General features: G+C 41.3%; 1 protein-coding gene across 1 annotated transcript in view; it reads left to right on the forward strand.

The window, feature by feature from the left end:
* The window catches only part of TMEM185A (transmembrane protein 185A), a 34844-nt gene that overhangs the window by 7557 nt on the left and 8432 nt on the right, over positions 1-18855 (forward strand). Inside the window, exons 2-3 of the mRNA XM_059910716.1 lie at positions 12348-12524; positions 14696-14903. Of these exons, the coding sequence (XP_059766699.1) occupies positions 12348-12524; positions 14696-14903 (385 nt within the window). The remainder of the gene's footprint in view (positions 1-12347; positions 12525-14695; positions 14904-18855) is intronic.

The raw sequence follows: 18855 nt of genomic DNA on the forward strand, positions 1-18855 counted from the left end.
AAGCATATTTTTTTTTGCTTCGATAGAACCGTGCTATTTTTATCTACTCTAGCGTTCATTTCCATAATTTCCTTTGGAACTTTGTCTGCTTTATCTGTCATGATTTAATAGTAGCATGTAGAAGCCCACAATGAAAATATCTCTGTATATTTGTACAAGAAATCTTGTCAGATTATTTCCATATTCTGTGGTCATGTTGTTAGATTTTCATTATTTAGATTTTCTTTATTAGTTGTTTTAATGCTTTTTGTTTTGAAATCTAATTGATCAAATTACTGTCCTAGTAAACTGCTTCTCTTGTCCTTACTCAGTCATAATAAACCTGTGTCATCTCCTTTCTTGTAATTGGTTTGACTTTTGTCATTGGTTGCAACTGTGACTCTTGGCTGCAAGAGATTTAGATTTTATTTTTTAATCCAGTAAGTGACCTTTCTCATTTTAGGCCTGTGATAGGCAGACTAATGACACCCCTCCCCCAAATATGCCCACATCCTAATCCTTGGAACCTGGGAATATGTTCCATTACACGGTAAAGGGAAATTAAGGTAGCAGCTGGAATTATGGTTGTTAATCAGCTGACCTGAAAACAGGGAGATTATTCTGGATTCTCCGGCTGGACCCATAATCCCAGGTCTTAAATGTAGAAGAGGGAGGCAGAAGAGGAGGTCAGAGAGAGTCAATGTGGGGAGGAGTGCTGGAGCTTTGAAACTGGAGCAGGGGGTCATGAGGCAAGCTATGAGGCAGCCTCTAGAAGCTGCTGAGACAGGGAAACATTCTCTCTTAGAGCCTCCGGAAGGATCACAGCTCTGATGACACCTTGATTTTCACCCAGTGAGACCATTTCAGACTTTCGACATTCAGAACTGTAAAGATACTTTGTGCTTTTTAAGCCACTGAGTTGGTGCTAATTTTGTATGGCAGCAATAGAAAAGCAATACCAGGATACTTCATCCTCTTTATATTTTTCCAGCACCAGTATTTGAAGGAGTTATATTTTGTACTGTTATTTGTCCTCTTGTAAGTTCATCTTGTTTCCTTTATATTTTTAATTTTTCATGTAATAGACCCAGAGCTCTTAATTTCCCTTTAAATTATGTCAAAAATTATAAAATACTCACTTTTCCAACATTTAAATTTTTATTATTTCCACTACTCTTTTCTTCTATTAAATAAGAGAACTCTTTTAGGGAAGATAATGAATTTAGCTTACAGGGTTTACTCTCCCCCCACTTTTTTCTTTTAAATGTCCTTTCTGTTTTCCAATCCATTGTTTCTGGTAATGATATGTGTAGCCGAGGGCTTTGGTTGACAAATTGGTTCTGATTTTCTAGATTTTGTGTTATCCCCCTTTGCTGTCAGAGAGAAAAAGTCCTCTCGGCTGGTGACTTTCTCTGTTTGTGGTGATCACTCCATTTCTATTAGCTCGTGAATCCCCCCTCAAGCCCTTTTCTTCTCCGAAGTCTAGGAACGAAGTCATTCTTCTCTTGGCATTTTTCAGTGGTAGCTCTCTTTTTCTTTGTGGCAGCTTGTAAAAGCCTCCCCTTATTGGGCTTCCCTGGTGGCGCAGTGGTTGAGAATCTGCCTGCCAATGCAGGGGACACGGGTTCGAGCCCTGGTCTGGGAAGATCCCACATGCCGCAGAACAGCTGGGCCCGTGAGCCACAATTACTGAGCCTGTGTGTCTGGAGCCTGTGCTCCGCGACAGGAGAGGCTGCGACAGTGAGAGGCCCGCGCACCGCGATGAAGAGTGGCCCCCGCTTGCCACAACTAGAGAAAGCCCTCGCACAGAAACGAAGACCCAACACAGCCATAAATAAAATAAATAAATAAAATTTTTAAAAACAGTTTAAAATTGGCTGCACCAATTGGCAGTCACATGAGTGGCATGTGAGGATATCCATTTCTCCTCATTAAAAAAAAAAAAAAAAGCCTCCCCTTGTTTCTGAGCATGAGTAATCATAACTAATATGTATTTAGTGCAGCGGTTGTCAGACTATTTTTCACAGACCCCCTTGGGGCCTTGAGAACTCTTCCAGGGGTCTGCGAGGTCAGAACTATTTTCATAATAATACTAAGATGTTCTCGACCTCTTTCTCTGGGTTGACATTTGCACTGTGCCGGGTAAACTGAGCACAAAGCAAGCTGGTGCCAGGAAATCGTACTTCGTACTCATTGTCATTGGATGCTTCATAGTGTGCTTGCAGGTTAAAAAAGTCTGCTTCACTTAAGAATCTCCTTAATAAAGCAGAAAAAATGCCAGTCTCATTCAGTCTTGACCCTTGTGTACGCAGCTATTTTAATATTCCGGGTGACGAAATAGGAAGGACGCCTAAAGGCCATCTGCTATACACTGAAGTGTAGTCGTTGACTCAAGGGAAAGCACTCATGCGCCTGAGTTGCGAGCTGCTTTTTTCACGGAACGCCATTTTTACCTGGAAGGACAGCTAACAGACAAGATTGTGGCTAAGTGTACGAGGGTATTTGACAGATGTTTGCTGAAAAGTGCCAGTGAACCTGTTAGTTCGAGGAAAACGACTGATGGTGTTTTCTGCTTTTCTTGGTTAAACTTGAGCTTTCAAGGGAAAACCCGAATTTCTGAAAAGTTGTATTCACCACCATGAGCTTGACAGCCTTCCAAAACTTAAAAGATTTCTGATGAAGTGGGTTGTGATATTAACTAATGTGATTTTTTTGTTGCTACTGTATAGTGAAATGTGTCAGTGTTTAAAGATCTTCATTACTCAGTGAACCAGTATTTTCTGGTCGACCTATATGGCGTTATAATCATGCAGGGATACAAGATTCATTCAAAGTGCAAGAGAGACCAGTGGATTTTAAGGTAGCAGACTACAAAAGGTTCACTGAAGGAATTCCCTGGCGGTCCAGTGGTTAGGACTCGGTGCTTTCACTGCCTAGGGCCTGGGTTCATTCCCTAGTCTGGGAACTAAAATCCCGTAAGCCTCGAGGTGTGGCCAAAAAAACAAAAAAAAGTTCCTTGATAGCGTTTCAGATTCCACATCAAGGAACTACCACTTGTTGACTTTTGGTGTCCTATGGAAGAAAAATATCCAGTTATCTGAAAGAGCAATCAAAATACTCAGTTCTTTTCTGAGGACGTATCTCTGTGATGTCAGTTTTTTTCTCCGTATGCTTGAACCCAGACAACATACTTCAACAGAATGAATGCAGATATACATATAATCTAGGTGTCTGCTCTGAAGCCAGACATTTTGTAAAAATTGCAAAACTCTAAAAACAATTTCAGAAAATAGCTTCTTTTCATTAAAATTATGTTGTTTATGTTAATATGTAATGTGTTTATTATTATTTTTAATGAAGTAATAAATATCTTTTAAATGACAGTTTAAAAATCTGATACAGTAAATAGCAGTAGGTATAACCCTTATAAACAAAGCTCTTTAGAGTCCTCAGTCAGTTTTAAGAATGTAAAGGAGTCCTGATGCAAAAAATTTTGAGAACCACTAATTTAACGCTTTACCTGAAGCACTTTTCATATTCATTATCTTATATTCACGGCCACCTTATGGGGTACATATTACCCTGGTTTTGTAGCGGAGGATACTGTGAAAGTATTAGTATGCTAATAAAAGGCTATATAGACACTCTAGTTAGCAATCTCTCCAAATCTGATGGCCCTCCCACCATTGTTTACACTCTTGGAGGTTTGCTTCTGAGTGGAATTTTGTGGGTCCCATCTCCTTAAAAGCTCTCTCTTTTTTTCCAGTTGAAGTTTCTTATGTTATTTCTCATAATACAAAAGTGGTATATGTACCTTGCAGAAAAATCAGCAGTCATAAGCAAGAGTGTAAAGACTGTCCGTAATCCTCTCCACTGGAGAGCATGGTTAGGCCTCAGTGTGTGTCTATCCAGACGCTTGTCCAAGAATGTTGAATTATTAGTATAAAGTGAGTATCGTATAGTACTCAATTAAAAGGACTTTGGAGTCAAATAGATCTTAGTTTGAATCTCAGCTCTGTGAGCCTCTAGCTGCTTGGACAAGTTATTTAACTTCGAAGCCTTCATTTCACATCTGTAAAATGGGAATAGTGAAAGTGCCTCCTTCGTAGGGTTGTTGTGAGGCTTAAGTGACATTACCTGACATTCCATAAATAGCCAGTAAATGTTAGCCATGGACGTTGTATATGTGTAGATAGATCAATAGATATGCCAGGTTTATTGAAGTATGTTTTACATGCAGTAAATTTTATCGTTTTTTTAGTGCACAGTCCTATGAGTTTTGATAAGCCCATTCACTTGTGTAAGCACCACCCAAAGATAGAGATATAGGAAAGTTCTATCACTGCAAAATCTTCCCTCATGTCCTTTTGTAGTCATCCTTTCCCCCAACACAGCCACGGGTAATCACACTGATCTGTTTTCTGTATCTATACTTTTGCCTTTTCCACAATGTCAAATAAGTGGAGACATACAGTGTGTTGTGTTTTCAGTCTGAGTTATTTTACTTAGCATGGTGCATTTGAGGTTATCCATGTTGTTGCTTGCATCCCTAGTTTGTTCCTTTTTCCTGCTGATTAGTATTCCATTTGAATAGACATACCTCAGTTGGTTTAACCATTCACCAGTTTTTGGACATTTGGGTTGTTTCCAGTGGCTATTATAAATAAAGCTGCTTTGAACATTTGAACACAAGTCTTCATGTGGACATATGTTTTCCTTTTTCTTAAGTAAATACCTAGGTATGGGATTGCTGGGCTGTAGAGTAAGGGTATACTTAACTTTATGAGAAACTACCAAAGTGCTTTCTAAAGTGGCTACACTGCATTCCTACCAGCGATACATGAGGGTTCCATTATGCTCTACCTCCTTAGCAACGATTGTCATACGCTGTGAGGTTAAGAGTCTAGGTTCATTTTTCCCATCTATCCAGTTGTTTCAGCACCATTTATAGAAGCCCAATTCTTTCTCTATTGAATTGCCTTGGCACCTTTGACCATGTATGTATAGGTATGTTTTTGGACTCTATTCTGTTCTCTGTGTCTCTCCTGATGCTAATCCTACATTGTCTTGATTATTGTAGCTCTATAGTAAGCCATGAACACATGCAGTATAAGCACGTGGTATAGTTTCTCCAACTTTGTTCTTTCTCACAACTGTTCTGCCCATTTGAGGTCTTTTGCATTTTCATATAATTTTTAGAACCGGTATGTCAATTTCTGCAGAAGAGGCTGCTTGGATTTTCATTGGCATTGCATTGAATCTTTTTTTTTTATATATATTTATAGCAGCTTTATTCATAGTTGACAAAACTTGGAAGCAACCAAGATGTCCCTCAATGGGTGAATGGATAAATAAACTGTGGTTTATTATTTATTCCAGTGGAATCTTGTTTAACACTAAAAGGAAATGAGCTATCAAGCCATGAAGAGACATGGTGGAACTTTAAATGCATACAGGCATACCTCGTTTTATTGCGCTTTACTTTATTGTGCCTTGCTTTATTGTGTGTTTTTTTCTTCCAGTTTTATTGAAATATAGGTGACATACAGCACTGTGTTAAGTTTAGACACAGCATAATGATTTGACTTACATACATCATGAAATTATTACCACAGTAAGTTTAGTGAACATTAATCATCTCATATAGATACAAAATAAAAGAAAAAGAAAAAATATATTTTTCATTGCGGTGAGAACTCTTAGGATGTACTCTCTTAACAACTTTCATGTGTAACATACGGCAGTGTTAATTACATTTATCATGTTGTAAAATACTTTTCTAATACTTATTTATCTTATAACAGGAAGTTTCTACCTTTTGACTGCCTTCATCCAATTCCCCCTCCCCTAACCCCGACCTCCGGTAACCACAAATCTAATCTCTTTTTCTATTGGTTTGTTTGTTTTTGAGGTATAATTGACCTACAACATTATGTTAGTTCCTGGTGTACAACATAGTGATTCTATATTTCTATACATTCTTAAATGATCACCACAATAAGTCTAGTTACCATCTGTCACTATTCAAAGATATTATATTATTTTTGACTATATTCCCCATACTGTACATTTCATACCCATGACTCATTTATTTTGTAGCTGGAAGTTGTGCTTCTTAATCTCCCTCACTTATTTCTCTCCTCCCTTCCTCTCCTCCCCTCTGGCAACCACCTGTTTATTCTCTGTATCTATGACTCTGTTTTGTTATGTTTGTTAATTTGCTTTTTTAGAGTCCACATATAAATGCAGTTATACAGTATTTGTCTTTCTCTGTCTGGCTTATTTCACTTAGCGTAATACCCTGTAGGTTCATCCATGTTGTCACAAATGACAAGATTTCATTCTTTTTTGTGGCTGAGTAATATTCCATTACACACACACACACTCCACATCTTTTTTAAACATTCATCTATCAATGGGCACTTAGGGTGCCTCTATATCTTAGCTACTGTAAATAAGGCTGCAGTGAACATAGGGGTACATATATCTTTTTGAATTAGTGTTTTTGTTTTCTTCAGATAAATCCCCAGGAGTGGAATTGGTGGATCACATGGTAGTTCTATTTTTCATTTTTTGAGGAACCTCTATACCATTTTCCATAGTGGTTGCACCAATTTATGTTCCTGCCAACGGTGCACAGGGGTTCCCTTTTCTTCACATCCTCACCAACACTTGTTATCTGTTGTCTTTTTTTTTATAATAGCCATTCTGACAGTGTAAGATGTTATCAAACTAGACTACTTTCTCATACCATATACAGAAATGATTAAAGACTTAAATGGATTAAAGACTTAAATGTAAGACCTGAAACCATAAAAATCCTAGAAGAAGACGTAGGCAGTATGCTCTTTGACATCAGTCTTAGCAATATTTTTTTGGATATGTCTCCTCAGGCAGGAGAAACAAAAGCAAAAATGGGACTACATGCATTGAATCTTTTGAATAATCTGATGAGTATGGTAGGCTAAATAATGTCCCTCAAAGATACCTACTTCCTAATCCATGGAACCTGTGTATATTACCTTCTGTGGCAAAAAGGTGAATATTATCTTATATGGCAAAAGATGTGATTAAGTTAAAGATCTTGAGATGGGGAGAGTATTCTGGATTATCCAGGCAGGCCCTAAATACATTCATGGGTTTCCATATAAGAGGGAGGCAGAAGGAGATACTATTAGGAGGAGAAGGCCATGCGATTGAGGCAGACAAAGAGATTTGAAGATGCTGCCCTTCTGATTTTGATGATGGAGGAAGGGGCCCAAAGTAGTGCAAGGAATGCAGCTCTAGAAACTTGAAAAGGCAAGGAATGGATTCTCTCCTAGTCTCTGGAGACATGGCCCTGCTGACACCTTAGTTTTAATGTAGTGAACCCCATTGTGGACCTTTAGCCTGCAGAACTATAAGAGAATAAATGTGTATTGTTTTAAACCATCAAGTTCATGGTAATTTGTTATAGCAACCATAGGAAACTAAGAGAGGATGTAAATTTTAACAATATTGAATTTTTTAGTCTATAAAAATGGTGTGTCTCTCCATTTATTTAGATCTTTAATTTTTTGGTAGTGTTAGGTTTCAGAGTATGTCTTGCACATATTTTGTTAAATTTATCTCTAAGTATTTCATATTTTGATACTGTCGTCAGTGGTAGTTTTCCATGAACTTTTTTTTTCTTTTAATTTATTTAATTAAGTTAATTTATTTATTTATGGCTGTGTTGGGTCTTCGTTTCTGTGCGAGGGCTTTCTCTAGTTGCGGCAAGTGGGGGCCACTCTTCATCGCGGTGCGCGGGCCTCTCATTATCGCGGCCTCTCTTGTTGCGGAGCACAGGCTCCAGACGCGCAGGCTCAGTAATCGTGGCTCACGGGCCTAGTTGCTCCGCGGCATGTGGGATCTTCCCAGACCAGGGCTCGAACCCGTGTCCCCTGCACTGGCAGGCAGATTCTCAACCACTGCGCCACCAGGGAAGCCCCTACTCCTTCCTTTTGAATCCTTATCCCTTTTATTTCTTTTTCTTGTATTATATTTGTGGCTAGGACCTCCAGTACAGTGTTGAATAGATGTACTGAAGTGGACATACTTGCCTGGTTTCCAATCTTAGGGGGAAGGTATTTAGTCTTTAACCATTAAGCATTTTTAACTAGGTTTTTTTTCTAGATACCCTTCTAGCCCTAATTAGTTTAGAGCTTTTTATCTTGAGTGAGTAGTGAATTATGTCAAATGTTTTTTCTGGAACTATTGAATAATCATATGGCTTCTCTTTTTCATTCTATTAATACAGTGAGTTACATTAATTGATTTCCAATGTTAAGTGAAACGTGCAATCCTGGCTAAAGCACAGTTAATCATAATGTAATATCAAACCACACTTAATCATAATGTAATATCCTTTTTATATATTGCTGGATTCAATATCCTGTTTTTTAGGGGTTTTGCATCTGTCTTCATGAAGGATACTGGTATGTAGTTTTCTTTCTTGGTCAGGTTTGGGTATCAGGGTAATGCTGGCTTCATAAAATACACTGGGAAATGTTCCCCTCTCATCTTTTTCTGCAAGAGTTTGTGAAAAATTGGTACTATTTCTTCCTTATGTGTTTGGTAGATTTTGTCTGGCCCTGACATTTTCTTTGTGAGAAGGAGTCCAACTGCAATTTCAGTTTTTTAAATAGATATAGGAATATGAATATTTCTTCTTGTGTGAACTTTAATAATGTCTTTATTTCAAGAAATTTATGTGCATAAAGTTGTTCATAATATCCACTTCTAATCCCTGTAATGTTTGTAGGATTTGTAGTGATGTCCCTGCTTTCATTCTTTGTATTGGTAATTTGTGTCTACTGTTTTTTTCCTGATAACTCTAGGTATAGGTTTACCAATTTTCTTGATCTTTTCAGAGAACCAGCTTTTAGTTTCATTGATTTCTTTTTTTTTATGTGGACCATTTTTACAGTCTTTATTGAATTTGTTACAATATTGTTTGTTTTATGTTTTGGCTCTTTGGCCGCAAGGCATATGGGATCTTAGCTCCCTGACCAGGGATCGAACCTGCACCCCCTGCACTGGAAGGCGACGTTTTAATCACTGGACCACCAGGGAAGTCCCTAGTTTCATTGATTTTTCTCTAACATGTTTCTTATGTAGTTCATTGATACTTGTGTGTATATTTATTATTTACTTCCATTCACTTTTTAAAATTTTCCTTCTCTTCCTAGTTTTTTAAGGTGAATCATAGATCATTGACTTGAGAACTTTTCTACTTAGCATTTGATGCTGTAAATTCCCCTTAAGTATTGCTTTAGCTATATCTCACATATTTTGGTATGTTGTGTTTTCACTTTCATTTAGTCCAGAATTTTAAAATTTTTTCTTGTGTTTTTTTTTTTCTTTTACCTATGGATTATTTAGAAGAGTATTGTTTAATTTGTAAGTATTTTGAGAATTTTTCAAATATCTTTATGTTATTGATTTTTAGTTTAATCTCATTGTGCTTAGAGATTTACTTTGTATGATTTCAGTCCTTTTACATTTGTTGAGACTTGTTTTATGGCCCAGAATTCAGTCTGTCTTGGTGAATGTTCCATGTGCACCCGAATTTTCACTTGAATTTGTATTCTGCTGTTGTTGGGAGGAATGCTTTATCAATATCAATTAGGTCATGTTGGTTGATAGTGCTATTACAAACTTGTATATCCTTAGTAATTTTCTACGTGTTCCATCAGTTACTGAGAGAGAAGTGTTAATTTCCAGTAATAGTTGTGGATTTTTCTGTTTCTCCTTAATGTTTTAACTATTAATGTTTTCTACGTGTATTTTGAAGCTTTGTTATTAGGTACATAAATATTTACAGTTGCTAGATCCTCCTTCAACACAAATCACCTCTTTATCATTATGTGTGCCCCTGTTTGTCCCTGGTAATATTCGTTGTTCAAAAATATATCTTAACCTTATATTGTGGTAGGCAGAATGGTTCCCCCAGAGATATCCAGGCCATTAAGCCCTGGAACCTATGAATATGTTATGTTACACGGTAAAGGGGATTTTGCAGATGTCTTTAAGGTTACAGTATTAGTTTTTATTGCATCCGTGACAAATTACCACAGATTTAGTGTCTTAAAACTGCACAAACTTATTATCTCATAGTTCTGTAGGTCAGAAGTACAGGTACAGCATGGCTCAGTTGGATCTTCGGCTTAGAGTCTCACAAGGCTGGAATCAAGGTGTCAGCAGGGCTCTGTTCCTTTCTTGAGGCTCTGGAGATTAATCTGCTTCCAAACTCATTTGGGTTGTTGTCAGAATTTAGTTCCTCCTGGTTGTAGGGCTAATGACCCCATTTCCTTGCTGGCTGTCAGCTAGGAGTTAGTCTCAACTTCTAGAGTCGGCTTGCATTCCTTGGCTCATGACTCCCTTCCTCCATCTTCAAAGCCAGAAAAGGCAGGTGGAGTCCTTCTCACTTTTGGAATCTCACTGACTTCCCCTTCTGCCTTATCTCTCCTCTTCTGCCACATCTCTCTGACTTACTTGTATGCCTTCCTCTTCTGCTTTTAAGGGCTCATATGATTACATTGGACACAACTGGATAATCTGGGATAATCTCCATATTTTAAAGTTGGCTGATTAGTACCCTTAATTCCATCTGCAAAGTCCTTTCATGGTAGTACGTACATTAGTGTTTGATTGAATAACTGAGGACAGGAATCTTGGGGAACATATTTAGAATTCCGCCTACCACAGTTGTGGACTTTAAGATAGGAAGAGTATCCTGGATTATCCAGGTGGACCCAGTCTAATCACATGAGCTCTTAAAAGCATAGCACTTTCTCTGGAAGCAGGAGCCATATGGCAAAAGAAGTCAGAAGCATGAGAAAGATTCGATATGCTGCTGCTGGCTTTGAATGTAAAGGCCTGTGTTCTTCTCAGAGAGAGAACTCTAGGACCTAAGGGCAGCCCCCAGCTGACAGCCAGCAAAGAAACTAAGATCTTAGCCCTACAACCACAAGAAAGAGGATTGCCAACAACCTGAATGAACTTGGAAGCAGATTCTTCCCAGAGTCACCTGAGAAGAGCCCAGCCAACTGACATCGTGATTTCATTTATGAGACTCTGAGCAGAGAAACCAACTAAGCCGGTCTGGACTTCTGACACACACAGCTGTGAGATAATAATAAATGTGCGTTCTTTTAAGCTGCCAGGTTTGTGGTAATTTGTTATAGCAGCAATAGAAGACTAAAACAGATATTAATAAAGTCACTCTGACTTTCTTCTGGTTAGTGTTTGCCTGGTATAACTTTTTCTGTCCTTATTATCTATCTGTCACTTTGTAGATAGATAAAGTAGGTTTCTTATAGATAGCATATAGTTATCTTGCTGTTTTAAATCCAGCCTGACAATCTTTGTCTTTTATTTGGTATTTAGACCATTTATATTTCATGTAATTGTCAATAGGGTTGGGTTTTAACTGCCTTCTTACTGCAGTCTGGAAATTGCCTCCAGGCAGTAAGCCGGGGCACTGATAGAGTTTATCTCCTTTGTTTTCTTTCTTTCTGCCATCACGGTCCTTCACTGCCTGTTGTTCACTGTCTGAAAACTGTTGTTTCATATATTTTGTCCAGTTTCTTGTTTAAGGTGGGAAGGAAAACTCCATTCCTCTTACTGTATCAAAGCTGGAAGTAGAAGTCCTCAACAATGTAATTTCTAATTAATATTTTAAAAAATCCTCTTCATGAAGTCCCTTTTATGTGAAATATGAGTGTACGTTTATATGTATAATTCAGTCATAAAAAGGATAATACATATACTAAAATATTACTATATATGAATATGGCAGATGGCTACCTGTTTAAAAATAGAATCAAATAATTAGTCAGTGACAGAACTTGACCATATCCTGAACCTGTCAACTTTTTTCAGTCTCCATGTCTTGGTGGCTAGTTCCTTCTGCTTGGAATGCTTCCTCAGCTCATACCCTTTCCTGCCTGGCAGCTTTCCATGTGTCCTCCAGAACCAGCTCCAGGGTCATTACCTCTCTGCTTCCCAGTCCCCCCAGACAGAATCCATATTTCCTCTTCTGGGCTGCCATCACACTCTACCCATAGAACCATTATGGCACGTGCCATGCTGTGTTGTAATTATATGTTTCTGTGTGGACTCCCTCCTACCAGGAAGCCCTGGAAAGCAGGAAACTTATTTTAGTTTTCTTTATATTTGTCTTATCCTCTAACAACAGTATGTCTTCTACATAGAATTTTTGATATGTGATTATTGAATTAGTGACTCTTTTCATGTGCTAAAAAGCAATGCTGTTATTACTCCTCATTTTAATATCGCATATTTGTAAATGTGAATCCTCTTTAATCATTTTGCTTTTCTCCTAGTAAATTCCTCATCTATGCCTGTCTGCTGCTATTCTCTGTGTTGCTGGCCCTTCGTCTGGATGGCATCATTCAGTGGAGTTACTGGGCTGTCTTTGCTCCAATATGGCTGTGGAAGTTAATGGTCATTGTTGGAGCCTCGGTTGGAACTGGAGTCTGGGCACGAAATCCCCAATATCGGTAATACTGCTCTATAAAACCTTTTGGTCTCTACTCTGAGTGGGTGGGGGGGGCAGAATCTTGTTTTTCACTTTTGATAAAGTTAGGACTGTTTTCTTTTCTACTTGTCTGAGGTTTTATAAGAACTATAATATAGGCAAGCTGAGTTCTGTTCTAAGTTTTTAAAAATTAAGTGTTTGATATCCACTTTTTAACAAATGCACTGTTATTTTAGGTGCTTAAGTTCCTAGCCAGCCTACAAAAGCTTAAGTAATCTAACATGCATCCAAAATATAGAACTGTTATACCATGCTAGACAAGGACGTATAAAACCATCATGTTTGTAGGAGCAGTTCTACAAACCACAGTTCTAGCTTTGGCCATCAGGGCTATATCCTTCTCCACTCAGTCCTGGAACTGGGTCTCCCCTTGTCCCAATCTCCTAGTCCTGGGGTTTAGGACTGTTAGTGTGGAGGAGGCAGCTTGGCCAGGAAACAGTGAGGTCCTGAGACAGGAAAAGGTGAGACCCAGATGCCGTGAAGGAGAGCAGAGCCTTGGGGGCCGGGCAGAGGCATACCCTTTACCTTCGCCCCCCCTCCCCTCACGCCTTTCTTCTTGGATGGTCTTCTTCTGGTCCAAGTTCCTGTCGTGAGCTCACTCCAGTGTGCAGCCTGGTGCTGCTGGGGCCCACAAGAGTCTCTCTGCTCTCCCTCACAAAGTTTGGAGCTTTGGAAAGGAAAAAGGGGAACTTGAGAGTGAGGGGCTGTTGTAAACCATCACCGGGAAGATGAGGAGTGAAGGAGTGCCGGGTAGGCAGGTGGGGAGAGAAGAAGGGGACCTGTGCAGCTGCTCGTGTGAGAGAAGTGTAGAAGTTGGGACCATCTCAACTTGTTTAAATCTTTGTTATGAACTTTCAAAATGAGATTTAGATCGAGTAAAATATGTTACCGCATACATATCTAAGAACTTGAAAATAGCTACACAAAGAGCCTTGGCAGATGGGGGGCATTCACGTGTAGCTTAGATTTTTTAAGTTCTTAGAATTTTCTTTTTTAAGATTACCTGTGTGGCCATAAATCTTTTATTTTTTATGAGATATTTTCAGATATCTCATGTTTGCTACTCAAAGAATGAAAAGTTACATAGCTAAACATTTTAAGTTCCACTAGTTATTTAGAAGCTATCTGAGCTTTTCTCAGTTGGTTAAATTTAAGATTCCTTTCAAGATTACCTTAAGAAAAGGAATTGTATGTGCATAGTTGAATGTCCTGAATGTACAGACATGATCATTCTAGTGTCAGTACTGTCCGATGGAACATTGTTGGGTCCTATAGAAATAACCACTGACCTCATTTTCTCTGTGTCCTAAACTTAGAAGTATTTATCACCAACATGACACATCACAAATGTTCATCTATATTTTGAATGAAACATTGTCAGCCTTGCAAATGCATTGTTAAGCATTTTCCTGATTAGTGGCCTTATCATTTTTTTAATTGTTAACCTATTAAGTCCAAGCATGATCCTTAAGCAGCTTTAACTGATTTAAAGGACAGTTTTAATGGCTCTTCTTTATCATCTGCAGGTGTCAATTCATCCTAATGGAATAGAAAGGAAAATAAAAAGGCATTCACAATTGTATTTGCAGTTTAAAATAGCACCTAACAACAGTTACTGTATTTTCTTGAAATATAACACACACTTATTCATAAAACTAGAGCTACTTTGATAGTATTGCATGAAATGTGATTTACATGGTTTTTAATTCATTGAGAGACAGGGATCGTGAGATGTAAGGGATATTTGTCAGTTTTTAGCAGTAGAAGCAATCAGCTTAAATAATCTTGGAAGTAGTTGAATTTAAAGTTATGAACAAAAGTGTTTATGTGCACTGTCAAGAAATAATAACTGTGGCTGTCGCTCCTGAGAACGTCTTTATTCAGTTCAAAGTCTAAGTCTGGTTTGGTTGTAAATGTTCATTTCTTGTCCTGTAGTAGTTCTTTGATGTTTGAAAGATTGCCTATTAAGGAGGAATGTTAATTTAGCTTTCTACCTGATTTTCCTTCGCCTTTTGTCAAATTTACAAATACAGTCCTTAGTATCCGCATGAGTTGGTATCTGCCCTGAGCTGCTTGCTTGTTATGGAGATTCCGAACTGAGGGTGTTTTTCTTCTCCTTCTGTCCCTTTTTAGAGCAGAAGGGGAAACGTGTGTGGAGTTCAAGGCAATGCTGATCGCGGTGGGCATCCACTTGCTCCTGCTGATGTTTGAAGTGCTGGTCTGTGACAGGATCGAGAGAGGCAGCCACTTCTGGCTCCTGGTCTTCATGCCGCTCTTCTTCGTTTCCCCAGTGTCTGTGGCAGCTTGTGTTTGGGGCTTTCGACATGACAGGTCACTGGAGGTGAGATTTCGTATATTTAAGAAGGTTAAGCAAAATCTTTTGGTCAGTTATTGTAATGGAGACCTCTTGTCCTTTGTTAGGAAGAGGTTGATCACTAACGCTAGATCATGGTGTATAAGGAAACGAAAGATGATGGAAATAATCACGTTTCTCTTTCTTGACTTAGAACGCTGGTTTTCCACCGAGGCCATCAGGCTTCTTCCAGCTTCACGTCTTTCCCTGCCCACCTGGATCAGCCAGCTTCTCCTGAGAAACAGAGCCAGTAGGATAGATGTAGATGTAGCTATAGATGTAGATGTGCAGATGGATATACACATGAGGAGGTTTATTTGAAGGAGCTGGCGAGTCTGAAATTGATGGCGCAGGCTGGTGGGCTGGAGACTCAGCAGGATTTCTCCCTTTCCAGGAAACCTCAGTTTTTGCTCTTCAGGCCTTTTAACTGATTGGATGAGACCTACCCACATCATGGAGGGAAATCTCCTTTTCTTAAAGTCAGTACCCTCACAGCAATACCTAGATTATTGTTTGGTTAAATGACCGGGTACTACAGCCCAGCCAAGTTGACGTGTAATAAAACTAACCAGCACAGCACCTCAGACCCCATGACCAACACTTTGTCTGCTCCCTGGTTAGCTTATCCTGATGGGCCTATATGTTCATTTAGTAAGCATGTATCAAGTATTTACTATACGCCAAGCCCTCTTGGCCTAAACATAGGGGATACACACACGAATGAAAAATCAGTGCTAGCAGTGCTAATAGTAGTAATGAAAATAATAGCAGATAATATTTATTGACCACTTGCTGTGTACCAGGCCTGGGGCTGGGCGCTTCCATGCAGTAGGATCTCATTGAAGATCTGCAACAACCCCGTGACGTGGCTGCAGTTGCCATCCCTGGTTTCCAGAAAGGGTAGGGAATTTGTTCCTGGCCGCTTATCCAGGGGCAGGGCCAGGATTCCATCGCAGGCAGCCCGACTCCAAAGCCCGTGCGCCGAACTGCCCAGAAGCTGAGGGCCCACAGCCGGGTCCAGAATGGCTCGAGGGGGGAAAGTGGACACTGTGGATGCCGTGTTGAGCTGCGCGGGTCGAGAGTGGAGGAAGAAGGCCGCAGCTGGTCGGAAGGGAGAGTGGGAGCTGGTGGGTGGCAGCTCAGGGTACGTGAACCTGGCGAGTGAGGTACCCACAGTGGGAGAGTGATGGAGCCAGGCCCCGGGGCACCAGTGGGAACAGGGCCCCGAGTGGCAGGAGCGGCTGTGCCTGGCACGGGGAGAGCGACCCCTCAGCCCTGGTCCGGGCAGCCGTGGAGGGAGGGGAGCCCTGGGGGCCCGCTCTCAGCCTCCCTGCGCTTGCCCTCCCGCCTCAGACCCTCTGCCCCGCCCGGTCCTCCAAGAATTTGCTCCTGAACTGGTCCGCTCTGTCCAGCGACCTCGCTCTCTCATCTGAAAGGGAGAACAGAACAACAGCAGCAGTGCCCCGTCAGGCCTCTGTTTGCCTCTTGTGCCTCTTCCGTCCTCACAGAAAGGCTCTGGGAAGCAGTGCGGCAGGGACCCCGCGTGCCCTGCTCCGGCCACGCGCTCCCTGGGCCCTGTGGCCTCATCCGGGGGCCTCTTAAGCCCCCATCTTGTCTGGCCGCTGGCCGCTCTGTAGCTCCTGACACCCCTGGTCCCTCTGCCTGCGTTTGGCTCCTTCTCTGAAGTATCTTCCTCCGTTCGCTCCTCGCGCATTGCTGTTCCTTAGGATTCCTGGGCGTTTTCTGTCCTCACTGCGCACACTTCCTCTGAATGATCTTGTTCACGCTTCCTGCCTCCTCCGCTGCCACTTACGTGCTCTCACTTCCTAAATTCGCATTTGTAAACTCCGATTTCTACACGAGCTGCAGACTCCTTATCCAACTTCCCCTGAATCTCTATTCCCTGTATTAGTTGGAGGCACCATTTCCACCCAGTCACACTTACCTTTCTACTTTGTGCCTCTGTTGCTTTGCGTTTTTTTCTATTATCTGGGCAAAATGAAGTAAAACCAAGCTTTGAAAACCATTTATAAAAGCTTACATTAAACAAAATCACTGAGATCAAAGATTCTCGATTTTACCTGTTTGGGGCCGTGTTTCTCAGTGGGGGCTGGGTATGCTCTTGGCCTTTGGGATAGGAAATGTTTTGTTGAACAGGACTGTGCCCTGCATTTCAGGACACTTATCCCTGACCTCTGCCCACTAAACACTAGCAGAGGTGCTCCCTCAAGTCGTCGTGACAGCCATTAGGGCCCCTGCACATTTCCTAGCTCTTCCGCAGGTGAGCAGCATTACCCAGGTTGAAAAGCACTGAGAAAGTTCTGTAAATACTGTCGGATGAGGGCTGAGGAGGAGGCTTAAGAAAACTAAACATTTGGAACTTTGTTTCTTAGAAAGTAAAAGCATATACAAGGGCTAGGACTATGCTGGACATGAAACCGTATTTTCTTAATGCAGTATGGCCACACTCTTGGCAATCTACCTACGAGAAGAAAGCACGTGCCAAGAGTTGAGCTCCCTCTTGGTTCTTGTGTCCGAGGAGGAGTACCTACGTTGGCTAGGGGGTGACTGGGGCTAGGTTCCCCCAAAGCCCTGAAGGAGGAGTCCGGGTGAGCCAGGGTGCCCTGTGCAGGTAGGAAGGGGATGGTAATTTTCAGGCAGAGAAAATAACACATAAGAAGCCGTAGATGCAGAAGAAAGTCTGTCATGTTGAGTGGACCAGTGACTCAGGTATGACTGGAGCACAGTTTTGCAAGGTGCAGAGAGTCCTAGAGGTGGAACATGGTGATGGTGTCACAGCTACAGTCATATGGTGGTAATATGAATGAATGTACTCAACACCATTAAACTGTACCCTGAAGGAGGTTCAAGACAAAGAGGGTAAGTTTTACATTATGTGTATTTTTCCACAGTAAAAAGAAAAAACTGCCTGGAGCTTAAAGTGTAAGGGAGGGAGCCGGGGAGAAGGGGGTCTGCATAGAGGGATTGGGCTGAGTAAGGGCCAGTCCTCAGTCCTCAAGGCGTTGCTGAGCTGCCCAGGGCACCGTAATGAGCTCACAGGGGCACCATGGGATCCCGGACATTTTTGAGGGAAAAGCAGTGATCCCTGACATCTGTAGGGACACCCTACGAACTACTAGCTCCATGTAGTTTATGGCTTTATTATTAGGTCACACTACATTCATTTCGATGGTGTTATGGAAGAGTCTAAGTTGTTGGCAGTTGCTGGGATGAGAAGGCAATACTGTGCAAAAATCCCTACGGAGAGCAGGCGATGAGGGTGGCAGTGCCTTGAGGAATGGTGCAGTGCCAAGAGGCACACACGTCCCACTAGGAATTACTTGTCGTTAGTTAAGAATGGAACACGCATAATATTTTTCTTTCAGTTAGCGTGAGGTTTTTTTTTTTTTTTTTAGATGGCTACTTAGGATAAGTACTCAGTTTAGATCTAATGACTTAAATCAGTGGAACTGTTAGGTGTTTCTTTTGGCCCAGAGGCCTCAGAAAGAATTGCTGCGTCGCTAAGTGCCCTGGGAACTGGGAACTTTGGGGCAGCTCTGGGCCAGGTCACGTGGCGTCCTGTGACTTTCATCCTCTGGGCAGTGATGAGCCCTTGAAGCGCAGCGAGCGCTGGAGCCAGAAGGAGGGCCGCCTGCGGGGCGTTCGGGAGGAGGAGGGCCCGAGGAGGCAGGAGTAGTCGGGATGGGGGCTGGGCTAGGGATGCTAGAGAAGTCTGCCCGGTGGAGGACAGGTGGAGGACAGGGCGAAGTGCCTGAGCCCGAGGGTGTGGGAAACAGAATGCGGGCTGCCCCCCTGTGTCCTGATTTGGGGAATCAGGCAGCTGCGGTAGCTCCCGGTGAGACAGGGTGAAGGCAGCAAGGTACGGGGGGTGGGGTAATGAACTCAGGGGGGAGAAGGGCTTCCTCTGAAGTGCCTCAGG

This window comes from Balaenoptera ricei, chromosome X (assembly GCF_028023285.1).
Source record: "Balaenoptera ricei isolate mBalRic1 chromosome X, mBalRic1.hap2, whole genome shotgun sequence".
Classification (NCBI taxonomy): Eukaryota; Metazoa; Chordata; class Mammalia; order Artiodactyla; family Balaenopteridae; genus Balaenoptera; species Balaenoptera ricei.